Raw genomic sequence first — 18,530 nt, forward strand, 5'->3', positions numbered from 1 at the left:
TGGATAATCGTTTTTAATAGGGAGATTCCCGTGGCGCCATCATGAGGGACATGCCCCTAAATAATAGCGAGTACATTCGTAAACACGCAGTACCGGCCCTAGGCGATAAATGCTTCATTCGTGAATGGACCCCACGGAGTCGTAAAGCTCATTTGCTTACCGGTTGGCTGGGTAGGCTCGGGTACTGGAGTTAATAATTATCGCTTATTGATACAGACCATCTTTGTGGGAAAGTCAACATTCTGCAGGTAAAGAACCAAGGCCCGATTATGGACGGGTCCTTTTCCTTTTCACTTAGCAAGGTATGGGCACCAATCCCTAAGAAGCGGATTTCTTATTCCCTCTAACCGTGGTATCAACGGTGTAAGTACTCCGGGCGGAGTGGCGGTAGCAAACGGAACGTGGGTTGTTGCTTTGGGGGCTGAGAGACAACGACTCCCTACCTCGCGAGTGAGTTAAGGGAATCGCATTTAAACTGACCGATATGTTTGAAAGAGACAGAGTTACGGGCTGTATGCAAACAAACCACGAAGAGGTAGAAATTCTTTGCAGGTACTCCATACGTGTCTCAAGGCTCATGGTGAGTGATTTCTTCCGCATGTCTTACGCCACGTTGAATCCCAAGCTTGCCGATTTAGGAACGGCATTCATTTGTCGTTTTCTTTCTGAGAACTTCGGACGCTAATAGGCAATTCCATATCCATTTTGGTACGGTGAGTGCGACCCAAATCTCCTATCTCAGGACAAGCGGTCCTTCTTTGTAATAATGCGTCGAAGGGCGGGAATGACATAAAAACCCCTGGTGACTGTTTTGTGCACAGCGTGTATAATTTTGTGCTTGATGTCTTGAGGTGATGAGATGATGTCCGATTCCCTGGCGTATATGGCCATAGAAAAATAATCAGGGCGTACAGTTATATATGTTTATAGCACGAGTCTCTTCAGAGGGTTGGGTACACCAAGATACGGTATTCGAGCATTCTGCTTATATTTTAGTTTATTCCAGAGGCTTTGGCTAAGCTGATGAGCCATAACTTTTTAAGAGTAAGGAAGTTTGCAAGGCAACTGTCGCCATTGTTGCAACTGAGCCACCTATCAGATGCTGTCAGCTAAAAGTAGCATGTTGGGATGTGAGCACGCCCGTAGAACCATAGGAGCCCAAGTGAGTGTCTTCGGTTCTATTGTCGTCCGCGTGCACGACAATGAGCCACCGGAGAATATCAAGCCTTGGGTCTTAGGCCGATCATCGATGATCATGAGTCGTCGACGCCGCCCATTCTTTGTATACCTGCTGTACATACACGAGAGATGTGCGTTATGTTCATGTAACAGCGCTCACGGTGCAACCGTTGCTGGTTAGAACAATTAGGATACGGAGGAGCACAACAACGCGCGTCAATCAATAGCCGGTGCGATTTGGTGTCTTTGCCGTTGTGTTTACCGTTGTTGTTGTCGCTGCCGCTGTCGCTGTCGTCCTTTTGACGACGTTCAAGTAAAGATGCTGCTTACATAACTTAATATTATATTAGTCATCCCGAGACTAGGGCTGCTTATGTTATCAACAGATAACGTGACGCTTAGTCATGACCCACACAGAAAGTTCGCTACACCAACAAAAAATTCCACCGAAATCAAATTTGAAGACAGCGAGAGAAAGTTGAACTTCTGCTTCACGCAACCGACCACATCGACCACCGCGCGCCGTCTTTTCTCTCCCTCCCGGCCAACTTGACAGCGAGAGAACTTTGGTCAAGATGAAGCTCAACGTTTCCTACCCGGCCAATGGGTCGCAAAAGCTGATTGAGATTGACGATGACCGCAAGCTGAGACCTTTCATGGAGAAGCGAATGGGAACTGAAGTAAGGACCAACAACCCGCGGATATTAGAGAAGAGGAGGGACGGAATACGCCCATATGGTCTCGATGCTGGCCTTTGTTTTGGCGCTGTATTCGATTTGGATGAGATGGCCGTAGCTGTCTCGAAGTTTTTTCGGCATGGCGGGCAAATGCAGAGGAGCTTCTTTGCTGATTCGAGGCTATCTAGGTTGCCGGCGACTCCCTCGGCGATGAATTCAAGGGATATGTTTTCAGAATCACTGGTGGTAACGATAAGCAAGGTACGCTCTACATCTTCTGGCGCGGTATGGTGGGTGCAATTTCAATGTCAGCTTGCTAACAGCCGTGTGATCACAGGTTTCCCCATGAAGCAGGGTGGTATGTACACCATCGATGGAGAACATAGGTTCAATTCTTACGGTGGCCATCTAACAATATTCTTTAACAGTCCTCCTGCCAAACCGTACCAGACTCCTCCTCGCTGCTGGCCACAGCTGCTACCGCCCCCGCCGAACAGGAGAGCGCAAGAGAAAGAGTGTCCGTGGAGGTATATATATATATATATCCAGTTATCCTTGGTATCAATGGGAGAATCCAGCTTCTAACGTTCCGTCTTAGCTATCACCGGTCTCGACCTCTCCGTCCTTGCTCTCAGCATTGTCAAGCAGGGTGAGGGTGAGCTCCCCGGTTTGACCGATGTTGTCAACCCCAAGCGCCTCGGCCCCAAGCGAGCCACCAAGATCCGCTCCTTCTTCGGCCTCGACAAGAAGGATGATGTAAGAAAGTTTGTTATCCGCCGTACCGTCACCCCCAAGGCGAGGGAAAGAAGGAGTACACCAAGGCCCCCAAGATCCAGCGTCTCGTCACTCCCCAGAGACTACAGAGAAAACGCCACAGAATGGCCCTCAAGCGCCGCCGCTCTGAGGCCTCCAAGGAAGCTGCGTATGTTTGGCCTTTATTTTTTCCCCCTCAGGATCTCAGTGCTTTTTCCAGTGCTAACGTTTACCTGCAGCAACGAGTATGCCAAGATGTTGGCTAGCCGTGTCCACGAAGAGAAGGCCAAGCGTGATGAGCTCCGAAAGCGACGAGCTTCGTCGATGCGCAAGTAAGGTCGTCGTTTTAGGGTGAAGGGGTTGGAGAGCGTGAGACTTGAGTCAATATGGGCGCCGCACGATACCATGTCAAATCCAGGGGGAAAAGTCAAACCCAGCCATGTTTTCTTCCCAGCCGTCTCGATGACGAAGTAATGAAAAGGATACTACAACAATGAAAAAGGTATATTCTTTTATTCTCTGCGACCGAGCTGGGGACGGGGCCATGACTTATTACTATGATAATCTTTCTCATTTGTTTTGTTCCTTTATAACGGGAGGGGAGTCAAATAGGGAAAATTATACATGGGTTTGCGACATAATCGAGAACCAAAAAAAAATTAACCATTTCCCCGTTCTTCGTGTAATAAAATCATGAGCGCTTTTCTTGCTTGCCTTTGATGCTGCGGTATGTAGGAAGAATGTGAAATTTATCAACATTTTTCATCTCATCAACTGCATGAAATGCTTAAATGCCATCAGCCGTAATTGTCGCCCAATTCTGTTCGAGGAGGTTATATATTGCAATTTACTTACAACACTCCACGATTTCATTATCAGAGTGTCTCCATAAGATAGCGACAGATATTCAGAAACGAGAAACATAGCATGGAAAAAAGAGATTATAAACCGGAATTTCTCACCAAAAATATTGGATCATTAAGAGACAGCGTGCGAGAACAAAAAGCTAACGGATTCACCGTTATGGGTTCTCCTGCAGGCCTCGGCCAATACAGGACTGATGTCGATCGTCTCAATTTTCGAGCATTGGTCCTTCTTTTCGTTGAGGGGGACAGTATTGGTGACGACAATCCGACTTAGACAGCCGTTGTTCAGTGTCTCGATAGCCTTTCCACTCAGTATACCGTGGGTGACAATGGCAACAACTTCCTTGGCTCCATGACCCATCAAAGTATCGGCAGCCTTGACCAAAGTTCCACAGGTATCGGCCATATCATCCACGATAATGGCGATTTTGCCCTCAACACTCCCAACGAGGACCATACGAGAGACCTCGTTGGGTCTTGCACGTTCCTTGTGGATCAGAGCGAATTGAAGGTCGAGTCGATCCGCTATGGCAGTAGCTCTCTTTGCACCACCAGCATCCGGACTGACAATGACACAGTTCTTGATGTCCAGATTCTGGCGGATCCACCTGAGCATGCTGGGTTCGGCATAGAGGTTGTCTACGGGTACATTGAAGAAGCCTTGGATCTGGCTGGCGTGGAGGTCCATGGTGATGACGTGGTTACAACCAGCAGTTTGCAACATGTTGGCCATCAACTTTGCGGTAATTGGTGCACGACTCTTATCCTTCTTATCCTGTCGGGCATATGGGAAATTGGGAATGACAGCGGTGATACGTCGAGCCGAAGCGGTCTTGCAGGCATTGATCATGATGAGGAGCTCCATCAAGCCATCATTGATGTCATTGGGCTTCGTAGATTGAAGAATGAAGACTTGATAGCATATTGTTAGCACCGCATTTCATGAGCCGTAAATTGTAAACAATCCAAGCAAATGCAAATGATTCAGACACATTACTTCCCGAAATGTCTGGTATTAGGGGAAGATATGCAAAAACAACATCCACAGTCAAGGGAAGAAAATACCATCTTCATCTCGAACACTCTCGCCTATGGTCACACTGGTCTCTTGATTGGAATATTGCAGGACCATGATCTTCGTCAACTCAATTCCTAGCCTATAACGCTGAGATTAGTGATCTAGCTCGCTGAGTTGACATATCAAATTATGTGCAAATATCCTTTTTACCACTTTCTTAAGCGCTACCAAAGAGCAGCCTCAGAAGCGCTAATACCTGGTGAAACAAAGAGATGCACCGTACCTGTCTGCAACAAGCTGTGCCAGCTCCGGATGGCTATTGCCGGTCAACAGCTTTATGGAATTGCTCGCCATGATCAAAGATATTGCGGAGAATAGTGTGAGGGATCAGAATAGATCACTGCGTGGCGGGCGAATGTACGAATAGTCCGTGGAGATTTTGACAGGGAACTAGCGCATTATCGGTGGAAGTCAAGCTGAAGAGTATAACGGAATCCGGATAGCCCTCTATCGGTTGTTTGGCTCTCGTATCAACACACAAAACATATCACAGCATGTTTGTTTTCTCTTCCGCCTCGTCTTCTTCTCATCAAACCCGAGACGTTCAACGTTTGCTGAAAGCTTTTTCGATTTTTTATTTTTGCCAGGAAAAGCTCCGACACGCTAGTCCTAAACAGGAAAGTGGCAGAGACCGCTTATCGATATGGAAAACCCAGGGTCATGTGATTGAACTTACGTAATTTTATCAGCAACCGCTAACCGAAGTAAAAGAGTTGAGTAGAAGGAAAGCTCAGGCAAGCAAGGCCTGCAAAGAATTTCGAGTAAGAAATGTATTTTTAGTGGGCACCCAAGAGAGGAGCTGATCTGCACTTCAGCTACTCAGAGGACCCGGTATTATCGAACCTATCTAATGGGGAAAGGGAATGTAGGAGCAGAATACAACACAACCGTTGGAAAGCCAGGGGGAAAGGGGGAGGACACACAAAACCACCAGGCGACAGCCGCGTCGGCCTCCATTTGCGAGAACGCAGTGTCAAAACATTCTGAAATATACATGGGGATCTTAGAGGAAATGAAACCCTGAGCCAGAGCACGCCGTCCTGATGCCTAATGCTAGAGTTCACATGCAATGTATCAAGGGCAGTCCATAGCTATGGGAAGTGGAATGGGTATGGTATGGGAAAGAGGATCACGAAAAGCTGATAAACAGTAAATGTGAATGGGAAAGGGTAAAATTTTTAGCCTGGATAGCTCTTAAGCGAACCCAAAGTATTCGCTACCGGCAGTCATGGCTGTGTAGAGACATTTACGTAACGATTCATAGCTGTCATACTCAGGTAGATCGAGCTCTGCGAAAGGATGAGTTAGCACGTTAAACAGTGGCAACATATTCTGGAATGGTAACTTACGGTTAAAGCAGGTATGTGAGCTTGGAAGCCTGTCTTTGCTTCCATAGTCACGGTGGATGTTAAATTTGCTGAATCCATTCATCCCTTCAAGCTCTCTGAATCCGTTCAGGGGTACTTTGCTTGTACCAGTGACGAACTGAAGAAGTTTGGCTCGCTCTTCCTTGTCAAATGAGCGCACGGCACGCCAGAACCATTGGATCTGTGGGGAAGATGCGGAATAGTTGTGGTACTCAGAATTATTTTTCCAGTCATTGACATCGATCTCAGGCAGCCCAGAAATGAGAAGCTCTAGTTCTTGTTCGTTGAATATGGAGATAAGGTCAGCTGGTATAATATCGTGGAAACCGCGGAGGAAGTGGTCCAATTGCTCTTTGACAGACCCAGTCAACCGGTGTTCAACAACGTGCTGAACGTATTCTTCCTTGTTCTCCTGGGTGACTGGAATGTTTCGACCATTCTCCACTAGGTCAATGACACGGGTTTCACCAAAATCTTCAACCTCAACCGAGAAATTCTCAGTGAGAATGTCCGTGATGTCGTTTTCCAGCATCCACAATAGCGATTTGTAGTAGTCGAGGTCAAGAGTTTCCATGTCTTTGATAGAGACTGACTTGCCCAAGATCCTCTTGTACACTGCTCTGCTGAAATGGCAATCAAGAACTCTGCCTTCATACAATGCCTTGCCAATTATACGCCCGATAAACTTGAAAAACATCAAGTGTTCCTGATTAACGCCACTGAGACGATTTGGGTGGAATGTTGTGCGGTCAGATGCAACTGGAATGAACAAGGCGTAGTCAGGGTTAAACATTCCTCTGGCAAGGACTTGGAACCATTCCCTGCTTACGCCGCCAGCATCAACGCCTTCTTCACCGTGGAATCGAATGCTAAGTTTACCATATTTCATTTCATCTGCGGTCTTGAAATATAGGGATTTGAAAGAGTCAAGGAATACCTGATCACGGCGGACAGAGAGCTGTAACGGAGGATGAGGATGCCGGGCCTCAGTTCCGCGTGAATGAATCTTGCGGTTGAAGTAGTTACGTTTGTTGTCGAACTCCAAAACCTTCGGATTCTTGACCAAGAGCGAGAAAGTACCGCTCATCAGCCGAGGGTTTTGCCGCACAAGCTCATTGAGAATTTTCCGGTGATCCTCTGTGAAATTGAAGAACAAGCCTTCCATCCCAGAATCAGGGGGTGGGCTTGATACAGAGAATTCGCGGCCTTGCTTAGGGAATAGGGGGACGTCCTTTAGTGTAGTGTTTTTGCAGACAACCATGAGTGACTCAATCAATGGAAGAAGGGTCGTCGCAACATTCAGCATCGATTCTTTGCGTTGGACGGCGTGGAGGCAATCGCTAAGCTTCGTCCATAAGGGTCCAAAAGTAACACTCTCATAGAGCGCTTTCAGAGTATTTGCTTTCTCGGAAGCCTCCGCTTCAGACATCTTCTCCTTGTCTCGGCTGGGGTCAAACAGGTAGTCAAGAGCTGTCAAAACGCGCAGCAGCTTGGCCTGATCAGAACTTGCTGGCGAGAATTTTGCAAGAGCCAGGCCCTGTACGTCAGTACCAGACTCTGCATTGGTGATATGGGGTATAAGTTCCTCCAAGTCGACCAATATTGATTTGCTCAAAGTCTGCGCCTGTCCAACTAACTCCTTCCCAATGACCTCTTTTGCGCCCGGGATTGAAGACAAGTTATTAATGGTGGAAAGAGTTTCTCTGAATGTCCTGCCATTACACTCACGAGCAGAAAGAATATGAACCACAAGGCGTAAATTATACTCTGGAACCACAGGAGGGTCAATGGTACGCACTTTCTTCTTTCTGTCTTCCTTGGGCGATTTATCACCTTCAACGTTTCCGTCTTCTTCTTGCTCTTGTTGGCCAGCAGTGTCCGAATCCCTAGCTGTTGGCTCCACCATAGTAGTATCTGATTGAGCTGGTGGGTTGTTCTCCTGGGCCTCACCTGTACTCTGTGGTTGAGGCAAAGATTCAGGCTTGTTATCAGTCTCCTTATTTTCAGTATCCTCTTGTTTATCTGCTTCTCTGCGGAGTAGTATTGTGAGAGGATGAGTAATACTGCTAAGTAGCCCAGATAGCTGTTCCATGCAGTTCGGGCTATCCAAGATTGCTTTCCGGTCGAGTAGCGATAGAAGAGAATTCAGCGCAAACTTATTTGCCCTATTTTCCTTGGCCTTTCCTTTGCGCAGGGTTTTCATTTTAAGGGCCGAGATGGTTTCATGCTCGGTGAGGAAAAACCATGGGATATGCGGGTTATACTGAGTTAGGAACGAAAGAGCGCCTAGACATTGTTGAATGACGATCAATGGGGTCACATCATGGTTGGCACCGGGAGTAGGAATGGACAATGCCCGCTTAAGAGATTGGGGAGTTCGCTGAGAAGTGGGAGTTTTCGCACGTAAGGACAAATGAGCGAAGCTTCGCTCCACCGCCGAGATATCAGCACTTCCATCTTGGAGGATCAGCAGAAGAAGGCTAATCACTTCCGATCGATTTTGACGATTCTGGCAAACATTATGCAGGATATCATTCAGATGATGCCGAGCGTTTCCTTGTAGCGGCATAAACATGAGACGAAGTAGGGTGGCTACACCAGCTTTGTCGACGATCTGTACAATCTGCCGGCGCTGAGGCTTCTTCGGCTCCTGGACTTGACGGGCTGGTGGAGGCCGGTCCAGCACTGGGTCACCAAATCGAGGAAGTCTGCGACCAGTCAATGCTCGAGCTTCAGTCACAAACTCTGGTCCGAGTGAAGCTAATATATCATCGGGTTGATCAGCCAAAACAGTTTGTCGTAAAGATGGCTCAAGTGTTGCTATGAAACTGGCAGGGTCCATATCTTCCGCGTGAGGACCTCCATTGGCTGCGGCTTGGCGACGGGCAGCTTCCCGCTCACGACGACGACGATCGGCTGCCTCTTGCTGTAGGAGTTCTTCTCGGATTTCTGCTGGCAGGGCTTCTAAGAATTCGGGGTTGATTTCGCTTGGCTCTTCACCAGCCACGACAGCTTGAGAACGTTGCTCAGCAAGCTGTTGCAAGATTACTTCCTCGCGCATTTCTTCTGGAAGTGCCTCAAGGTATTCCGGATCAATTTCCATGCCAGTGATATCAAGTTGCCGGCCACGTATGGTAGTGTGGATTCTTTGGACTGGTTCAGACGGCCCGGGGTCAGGGGCAGCAGCCTCAGTAGAAGGCCGCCCTGCAACACCGGCAGTGGGCTGTACATCTTCCATTGGCTCAACAATATCTGCTTGAGCATTTTCTTCTGCACGACGTTCTTCTTCCAATCTTCTCGCAGCTTCTTCCTCTTCTTCTTGTTTCCGTTTTTTCTCCTTTTCAGCCTCTTCAAGAGCAATGCGTTCTAGTCTCTCGCGCTCGAGCTTTTCTTCGTCCATGCGTCTTCGCTCCTCCTCTAGCTTCTTTTGCCGCTGCTTATCTTCCTCAATAGCTGGAGGAATTAACAGTTTAAGAATGGACTGCACAATTCTCTGTGCCCTCTCCATATAGAGGTTGTTGAAGTGAAGTCTAGCTTCTTCCTGCCAGCGATTTAGAGTCGAGCCGGTTGGGAAGGCAACTGCTTGACCTGGATCGTCACGAGAACGGGGGGCCACCACTGGAGCTCTTCCTAGACCAAGAAGATCCTGGAGACGGCCAGGAAGGACGGATCCACGCTCCACATGAAGGTGAAATCCATCGGGTCGGGGTATGATACCAAACTCTGGTCCTCCTTGACCAATTGCTTGCATGATTGCATTCATGAAAGTAACAGGGCTATCAATTGATAAAAGCCTGCCATGACTATTCGGGTCCATTGCAGTTACCCAGTCACTAAATGCTTCAGCATTTGGGCCTCGTCTTTGAGTTGGCTGTTCATGTGCGCGATCATTGCGACGTAGAAGGGGGTTAACTCCATCGTCGTTCCTAGGAGGTGCGACTTGAGTCCGATGGGATCGATAGTCTGGCACTGGTATGATACCCTGTCGGCTTGCCATTTGACCGGGGAAGAAATTCCACGATGAGATGTTCCGCGAAGGAACACGGTTCTGAGTCAAAACTGGTTCATCCCAGCTCCATGGTGAGTTGGAAAGGTCCCCGTCATCATCTAGAGTATGGTCTTGTTAGTCTTAGACATAAAACACCAATTATATTAACACGTCAACTTACGGTCGTATTCATGATATATCGCTTGCTCATCGTCAAACTCATCAACATCCTCTTCCAGTTCGTCAATTTCTTCGTCTTCGTCTAGTAGAATGTTAGGTAAGCGTGAATATATATAAGGGCCGGCTGCAACATACCTTCTTCCTCATTCAGGTCATCCTCTACAAAATCCTCTCCAAGGTCCCTCATATCCATTGCATGATCCATTTCATGGTCCAAACGTTCAACCGAGGCACCCGTCTCCTCCAGGACTCTTAAGAGATTTTCAATGTGAGGCGGGCCCGGGCGATTATGTTCTCCTTGCCCCATGCCACCCCCTAGTTCAATTTCGAGCTGGTTCATCATGGCCAATTCATCGTCTGCTTCCTCGGAACCTTCATCACTCTCCCATTCATCTTCGCCATCTTGAAGACTGTTGTTATCATTGTCACCAGTAATTTCACCGGCAACAATTCGTTCGTCTAGATGTTCATCGTCATCATCCTCGTCCTCGTCTTCATCATCGTCCTCATCGTCTTCATCGTCATCGTCCTCATCGTCGTCATCTTCGGAATCTCCATCGATCAAAACCTCAATATCCATTGGAGTATCACCAGGTAATCCTTCAATCGGACCTCGTTCGTCCATTTCCTCCTCATCTTCATCGCTGACGACTTCTCCGTCATTCTCTGGTATCTCTTCTTCATATTCCATCTCTTCATCGTACTCATCATCGTACATTTCCTCATCCTCTTCATCCTCGTCACTGGAAGTCTCTTCCTCATGCGGCTCAAACATGCCTAGAGTAGAATGGCGGAAAAGGTCGGGTGTTTCTTCTCTTGACGACGAAAACTCAGATACCGAACTTGCTGATGATATTTCATCAGAATCGCTTTGATTCGGTTTCGCTTCAATCGAACCACTTTCACATAAGAGTACAGCAGTTTGTGACAGCTTATTAAGAGGTCGTAGAATGTATTTCACGACACGCTTGGATGACGGGAAGTTTAAGTCAATATCAGCAATTGATGCGGTGAAGGCATTGACGAAGTTCTTTTCAAACATGGTCTTCGCGATCTGACGAGTAGCCGATGAAGTTCGTGGTGAACCATCTGGGCCAGGACCACCGCTGAGCATTTTATCAAAAAGATCCGCCATACACATGAGACGCGCATACTTGGAGTCGAGAGGTTCCCGGGAAGTACTGGCATCTTTGTAGGACTTCAGAGCATGTTCTAAGACAAACTTTCGGACAAATAGCAAGTCAGACTCGACCTCTTCTTCTTGCGCAGGAACAGATCTTCGTCCGCCATATTCAATTGTCTTTGTGCATAGGGCGATAATAACCTTCATCGCCCATCCTGAAGTATTAACTCGTTTTTTGAAGGGGATTGATTCGTCATGTTCCATGGTTCCAATCGGAATGAGGCCATGAAGTAGGTAATTCAAGATCCCTGACCGTGGTTTTGACGGAGTCGTTGCCAGGGGGTCTGCTTTGCGAGAAAAGTTGATGAACTCCACCTTGGTACGATTGTAAGACGACAAGAGTTCCGTCAAGCAATGGAGGAGGAAGCATCGGTAGATATAGATGGGATGCTCATCTGCCTTGAATTGGGGTTTCTCTGCCTTCTTCGAGGATAGATCGCGGTTTGTAGCCGCCTGAGGTGGGGATGAGCTCTCACTAGTGGCCATTTCGACATCCTCAGCTCGACTACCCGGTTTCTCAGCTGGCGGTGCGGGAGCGGACTCTTTGTCGTCTACATCTCTATATGAAAGTAATTCAGAGAGGAGATAATGGATTACACCATCTGGATGCTCAACAATTGGGGTCTTCAACTCCTTGTGTTTCTCCTTGCTTTCCTTAGGCTCATGCTGATCAGAGTCCTTAGATGGCCGTGGATACTGTTCTCCCTCAACCTTGGCTTCCTCTGGCTTGTCGGCCTCCTCTGATGACTGCAGCCCATCATTCTTCCTCGGGTTCTTTAAAACAAGCGTTTGAGGCCGTTGATTTGCGTCATATCTCGAGAGTTTCAAAAGTTCATTCGTGACCTCAACAAAAAGTCTAGGGGCTCTTATTACCAAGTGGCTATATTGACGAACAAAGTTGGTAGTATCTGTCTGGCGAGAAGGTCTAGAATCAAAGTTCGAAATGATATCATTTCTTATTATTTGGCGAATTGTATCTTCGTCTTCAACGATATGTCTGAGTATGAGCATAAACGCATTTTGTAGTTTTTCGTTAGATGGGTTGCTCAATTGCTTGATCATAACAAACAAACGTTGAAGATTTCTGCGTTCTCCAAGTCTTGTTGCAAGAACACGTTCCCGAGTGAGCATAACAAGCACCCTAGCCACAGATAGTGCGAGGGACTCATCTTTACCAATTCGTGGTAAAACGTCCAAAAGCGCCTCGAAGAGCTGCGTTTTACCGTCTAGCGAAACGAGAGGTTCTCCGAGCTCCGCCGCATCCGAATCCTCAGGAGTATCGGCATTTGGTGGATTCCATTGAATGACCCTAGGAGAGGCGTCTTCCGCCAGCACTTTTTCAAGGATAAGCAGGATTTGGCCAATCCAGGGACAAGACTCCTCGGTAGATTTATCTGATGCAGGAGGTGGAACTTTGACAAATCCAAGTAGCACATAAAAATTATCTTGGAGTGGTTCCAATGTGGATTCGTAAAACTGTGGCTCCTGGAGGAGTAAGGCCAAAAGGCTAGCATGTGCAGCAATTTTCTTTCCTCCTGTCAAAAAATTCTCATCCATTTGAAGGGAGGCTAGGAAATGCAGCAGCGTCTCCCCAATCTCTCTCCTGAAGTTGAAGGGGTTTTCAACCTTAGATGCAGAATTAATGAGGTCAGCCAAGTCGAAGGTAACATCATTATGGGCGTTCAGAACTTCCAGGCATCGTTCTATTAAATTTGAGCGAATGCTATCTCGTTCTTTGTCCAAATCCTCAATTGTTACAACTTCTCGCTTCTGCAGTGGTTCCGTAGAAGTAGCTTCACTAGGTTTGGTTTCCGTGCTAGCAACAGCAGCTGAACCTGGTGCTCGAGTATTTGAAGTTGGCGACGCCTCAGAAGACACGTCGCCTTCTGTTTCCATACTTTCGGTAGCTTCGGCGTGTATCTCGGCCAAATCTTGGGCAGGCTGCGTAGAAGGACCTTGGCTGGTTTCGTTACCTGTGCGACCCCCCGGAGTTTGATCGTCTTGGGAGGTGGTGCTGGGCTTCGTTACTGCAGCCTCCGCATCATAGTCTGGAATTGAACTTCTTGGTGGAGCTCGAACACCTTTCTGGGCATTGCAGTATTCTTCAGAAGCGCTGGCAGAGTTATAACAGCGGTAGAGAGCCTCTCTAGCAAGGGTTTCTTCGTAGCCCTTTTCAACAAGGTGACTAAGGCGCTCAGGGTGAATGGCGAACACCTTTAGAGTAGTTGCTTGGGCTTTTGGTATGTTATCCCCACGGCGATAAGCGTTGTTTTCATGTTCTGCTTCAAGGACCAGGCGAAGAATGTCGATTAACGACTTGACTATAGAACTTGAGGCTGTCTCCACAAAGTCTGACGTCCACATGCTTTTCACTAGGGGTAAAGCCTCCATTCGAAGCTCAACTAAGAATTGTTGAGGAAGGAAGGTATCAAATCGCTCTCTATCACGGTCGTTACTGGCCATTGCTAAAGTCTGGGCAGAATCAAGAACATATCGAGCAGACGTCATCTCTGAAAAGAATGTCAGGATTATTTTGATTCCTCCATATGCAGATGCAAGTCTGGCTGGTCGGTCCCGAGGTGATGAAGCTGACTGCTCTAACGGTGCCAACGCCTTAACTTCTTGGAGAAAGATATCAGCGATTTCTTTCATTTTCTGTATACCATTTTGCCTCTTGAATGCGACAAGGATCATTGTCAGGCACTGAGAGTGGGTGCGCTCGGTAGCTAATAAAACTGTTAGGAATTTTCACGTATACTTATAGAAGGAAGGTAGAAAGTGAAACGTACAGTCAAATATCAGTCGTGAGAATGATGACAATATCACAATAAGATAGGAAAATCGATCCTTCGTGGATGCACACTCGTTAGGTCCTTGGAGCTCCAGCTGTTGAATTACCATAGAAGCAATTGCACCAGCAACTACGGCCGCTTTCTGTCGTTGGTATGTGTCCACACGCCGTTTCGCCACAAGCCCACGGCCAAGAGAGTGAAGGAATCCAGTTATGCAAGTAGGGAGTGTTCCAAGCAGCCAACGAAGGGTCTTAATATTTTTTACTGTTGCCCCTTTATCTAGCTGAGTAGAAGCAGGGTTGTCGGCTTTGGGGGATTTCTTAGCTCGGCCACCCTGCGCTGTCGGTGTATCCTCAGCATGAGACTCAGCAGGAACGTCGCCTACCTCAGATGCCCCGTCCGCTGTAGTAACTGGAGGAGTTTCTTGACCTTCATCCATCACGTCAAAGCTAAAACCGGGAAGTGTAGTGACCTCATGCCATGCCTCGGGCATGTCTTGCTGTAGTAGTATCTCTTCCCAAACACAGGCAGCATGCAATCGTCCCAAACGTTCAGCAATCAAGGCATATTTATCGGCAAGGTTCACTTGGTGAAATGGCAGCGGCTGCTGTGCTGGGCGGGTAGGGTATATTGGAGGAGTATAGACTTCACGGAGAATGTTTGTCAAGGTTCCAACAGCAACCATGTGTTTGGCATAATACGTTCCTTTCGCCTTTAATTCTGCCTCTTCAGGCCCTGGTTCAAAGTCTTGCAGAGGGCTTGTAAGGGGAGAGAAGAAGCCTACTGATCCTGGGCCGTTGGACCAGAATGGCTCGAGTTTATCAAGGGCGGAGAGGGTGCGGTTAAGGAGAGGTGGAAGTACTAGGTGAGGTTTTGTCTCGGCCATGAGATGAAGTACTTGCGCCAGTTGGTGATTCGCTTCATTATTATGGAAGCTAAAAGGCAAGGACTGAAGGACAGCAAAGTCGAGTACGTATTCCACACCTCCATTTTCTATGAAATTGGCACAAATAGCCTGATTCTCAAAAAATGCCCCCAAGAATTTTAATACTGGGAAGATGTAACCTGTGACGGCAAGGCCATCCGCATCAGTATCCTTGGTAGCCCACTTGCTAATGTCCGGTTCACCAAAGAGCTCTCGGTAGGTAGTGCTGCTACTACCTAGGTTGGGAACCGAGGCATTAGGCCAGTGGTCTTCATTCGGGAAGAAATCGGAGCAAAGGTCGCCAATGGTACCAGACAGGCCGCCAGAAATGGATTCCTTTCCATCTTGATCCTCAACCCAGAGTTTGGCTCCCAAACCAGACTCCCACGCCTTATACTTACCAAGAAGCCCAACACGGGCAACCGTTCGGAGAACGGAGCTCATGACCGACGCCTTCAGGGCTGGATGGTGCCTTACTAATTCATCAAATGAATTTCCCAGCAGTCTAAGCAAGTTCGAGTCATTCTTCATACATTTCACGTGGACGGGACTTTCGAAGATATCGAAGAATCTTTCTAGTGCGTCGGATGACTGGAACAGTTCAAGGCCAGTTGAATTCAGGCATATTGCACCAAACGCCAAGGGTATACCGACAATAGCTTCCGTTGAGGGTAAGATTCCATCAGATCCCTTACGTTCAGGAGTTTTGGAGAGATGATCGAGTAGGTTCTTATTGCCTGAAGTTGATGAAGGGTTAAACAAATTTTGCGGTTTGGCAGGTTTCTTATCCCCTTCAGTTGATTCCTCTGGAACTTCCAGCGGTTTGCACATAACCGCTTCAAGGAAGCTTTTGCTGAGTCCGGCTTCAGCTATGACGGCATAACTAGTGGGCTCATTGTGGATAAAGTGGCTCATAATGTTAATGGAACCGCTCCATACATGCGAGCCAAAAGTCTTTGCGTTTTCGATAACAAGGCGAAGTGCACTAAGAAGAGGAGGAGAGTCTATGAAATTGCGGATCAAACGCTCAAAACCACCACTATTATGTTGCATTACGTGGTTGACAAATTTGAACAGCCATCGTACCGCCTGTTGCTGGAAATAAGGAATAGAATAATCCGTAGATGGAGTCTTGAATTCTTCGGGGATCCCCTTGCCTTCTCCTACCATATCAAACGCGGATTTTGTCTCTGTTGCAATAAGGTCAGATATGGCATCGAAACCCTTTGCGGCTGCTAGGGTTGCCAATGCATCTCGTACAGAATGGACGTAATTGTCGAGAAACTCTAAAACTTTGGGGTATACCCTTCGGGCCTTTTCAGTTCGGAGATTCAACATGTCAACAAACATGGGGATCAAACCAGCGGGCATCAATGTTTCGGGTGCTCTTGTTCCGGAGCTTGGAAGGGTTCGAAGAAGGCCAAACAGGGCATCGCGCCAGTCGTCTCCCTCAATATCATCAATTGCGCCATCTTCCGCAGCCAGTTCGGAAACAGTTTTTCGGACTAGAAACATCAAAATTCCATGGTTGACATTTAAATTTAATGCAGCACAGACGTCTGCAGATCGAGTCTTATGCTTAGCTAGAGCATCTAAACATGTTAACGCGAGTGTTTGGTTTAATGTGGATGCACTGATGTCGCCAGCAACCCCGAGATGCACAAAGTCGGAAAGCTGGTAGGCCAGCTGAAGACGTTTGGGTTCGTCAGAATCTTGCTGGAGAATTTTCTGCTGGAATATAGCTTCGGGGTAAATATAAGCCAAGTTACTGAGAGCAAGAAGTCTAATGCCAAGTATTTGCCTCCTTGTCTCCGGGGATTTAGCGAGAGCGGCGCCGATTCGAAGTCTGTTTAACAGATCATATGTTGATTCCTTTGGCAAGTCGCTCAGGTTCTCTTTCAAAAGCTCTTCAGTGCTAGCAGACAGAACCTTGGAGCTTGGGATTTCCAATATTTTCATCCCTCTAGTAACTTCTTGTTTCATTGCTGGTGATTGAGTCGTGGGCGTTGGGGAATCATCCACGCTTGATGTATGGAGCAACCTTGAACTTTGATATTCAGAAGATCGGTGGCGCATTGGTGTCGGCGTCATTTGAACCTGGGAAGTATTCAAAGTACTACCGGATGGCTCCGCCGTAGTATCACGCGGGTAATAAGCAAACCGAACAATTCCCCAATCTTTCCATTCAGAGGTGCCAATCTCAGCCGCCGGCGAAATATCCGTCATCGTAATCTTATCAGAAGGCACTTTGGTCAACGAAATTAAATCATTAGCGTTGCATTTATCACCAGCTGCAGCACTATGTTGCGCAGATTTCTCCTTTCCTTTTTCCAACGAAGTTCCTTCAGCGGTTTCAATGAATGAGGGTGGACGTGGAAATGGTGATGCCAGTTTTTGAACGCGGTCCAACTCAATATTATAATGAGCTGCCAGTAAGCTCTGGTGAAAGTGTGTGCTGCTGGTAGATCGTTGGCGGAAATAGTATCGCTGTGCCAGGCAGAGAGAGAGCCGTAAAGTGCATTGAATTAAACTGAGGGAAGTTGTGTTCAGAAAAGCATTCAAACGCTCGCTGCTGCTGAACAAGCTTCGATTGCCGCATTTCTCTAATAGGAGCCGTGAGAAGTCTAAAATTGACTCTACTAGCTCTCTGTCACCTTCAGGTCCAAGCCCCAACTGGTCAAGTTTCCGTTCGCCCTCCTCATGATCAGAAACCAGGTTTGTCGAAACAGAATCTTCGATAAGAACATGTCGACCAAAAGGTGTCGATTGAGGACCTTCATCAAGTCCATATTTTTTGACAACACGCGCCAGTATCTCATCAAATCGATTTAAGAGACCAATCCAGTGGTATAGATCACCCCGCGGAAACGGCCACCGGCGAGGAAATGTCGCGAGGTACGACGGTAGTTCGGCGACAGAAGTTTCAATAGCTTTTTTAGAAAACTGCGCTATGGCCGGCGACTGCAGGAGAATAGGATAGCATGTTAGCGCCAACACGGACCAAAACGGGTAGGATGCTCAGATCGAGAACCCAACAACTTACAATCGTAGCCTCATGCTTAGAGCTAGCCACCTTCTCAATTCTCCCCATGATGATGGTGTGCCGTACCGGCAACCATGTGAAGTAAAAAGGAAACTACCAGGTTTTGGTAGAATTCAAAACCAGTAGATTTGGCGAACTCAGTATCCTGTCACTTTTTCCCGATTAGGGTTCCGGAAGAGATAGACTAGACGTGGAACTCCTCGAAGTCGCAGATGCTATTAAGGAACAGGCTAGCTCCCGAGACTGTCTCTTATGAAGAGTGAAGGGATATTGGGATGACAGTTCGGCTATGGCAGGTTTGATGATATAGGGTGGTGACGAGGTGGGTTGTGACGAAGTAGGTTGTTTTGACACAACGGATAACAGTTGAGGCAAAGAACAGGAAGACGAGTGCAGGTCGTCGCCCTATACCTTTGCACACAAGCTTCGGTAATGGGGTACTTCGTAACTGTGGGTAGGAGGGAGTCGAAATTTTAGTTGTTGTTTGTTGTAGTTCTCT

General features: G+C 47.5%; 3 protein-coding genes across 3 annotated transcripts; 1 reads left to right on the top strand and 2 right to left on the bottom strand.

Moving 5' to 3' along the window:
- Positions 1-1,754: 1,754 nt before the first annotated feature.
- On the top strand, positions 1,755-2,964 carry MGYG_06875 (40S ribosomal protein S6; the record flags this gene model as incomplete). Its single annotated transcript, XM_003170836.1, has 6 exons — positions 1,755-1,859; positions 2,045-2,117; positions 2,194-2,214; positions 2,285-2,383; positions 2,455-2,778; positions 2,849-2,964. The coding sequence occupies 6 exons, from the start codon at positions 1,755-1,757 to the stop codon at positions 2,962-2,964; spliced, it is 738 nt and encodes a 245-aa protein (XP_003170884.1).
- Positions 2,965-3,587: 623 nt separating this feature from the next.
- Positions 3,588-4,847, bottom strand: MGYG_06876 (ribose-phosphate pyrophosphokinase 3; the record flags this gene model as incomplete). The annotated part of the gene is made up of 3 exons (XM_003170837.1): positions 3,588-4,387; positions 4,541-4,632; positions 4,777-4,847. The coding sequence occupies 3 exons, from the start codon at positions 4,845-4,847 to the stop codon at positions 3,588-3,590; spliced, it is 963 nt and encodes a 320-aa protein (XP_003170885.1).
- A 900-nt stretch (positions 4,848-5,747) lies between these two features.
- Positions 5,748-18,079, bottom strand: MGYG_06877 (hypothetical protein; the record flags this gene model as incomplete). Its single annotated transcript, XM_003170838.1, has 5 exons — positions 5,748-10,027; positions 10,090-10,170; positions 10,224-13,997; positions 14,061-17,949; positions 18,032-18,079. 5 exons carry the CDS (start codon positions 18,077-18,079, stop codon positions 5,748-5,750), a joined length of 12,072 nt encoding a protein of 4,023 aa, XP_003170886.1.
- Between the last annotated feature and the right edge of the window lie 451 nt (positions 18,080-18,530).

The sequence above is a fragment of the Nannizzia gypsea genome, genomic scaffold (genome assembly GCF_000150975.2).
Source record: "Nannizzia gypsea CBS 118893 supercont1.6 genomic scaffold, whole genome shotgun sequence".
Lineage (NCBI taxonomy): Eukaryota > Fungi > Ascomycota > Eurotiomycetes > Onygenales > Arthrodermataceae > Nannizzia > Nannizzia gypsea.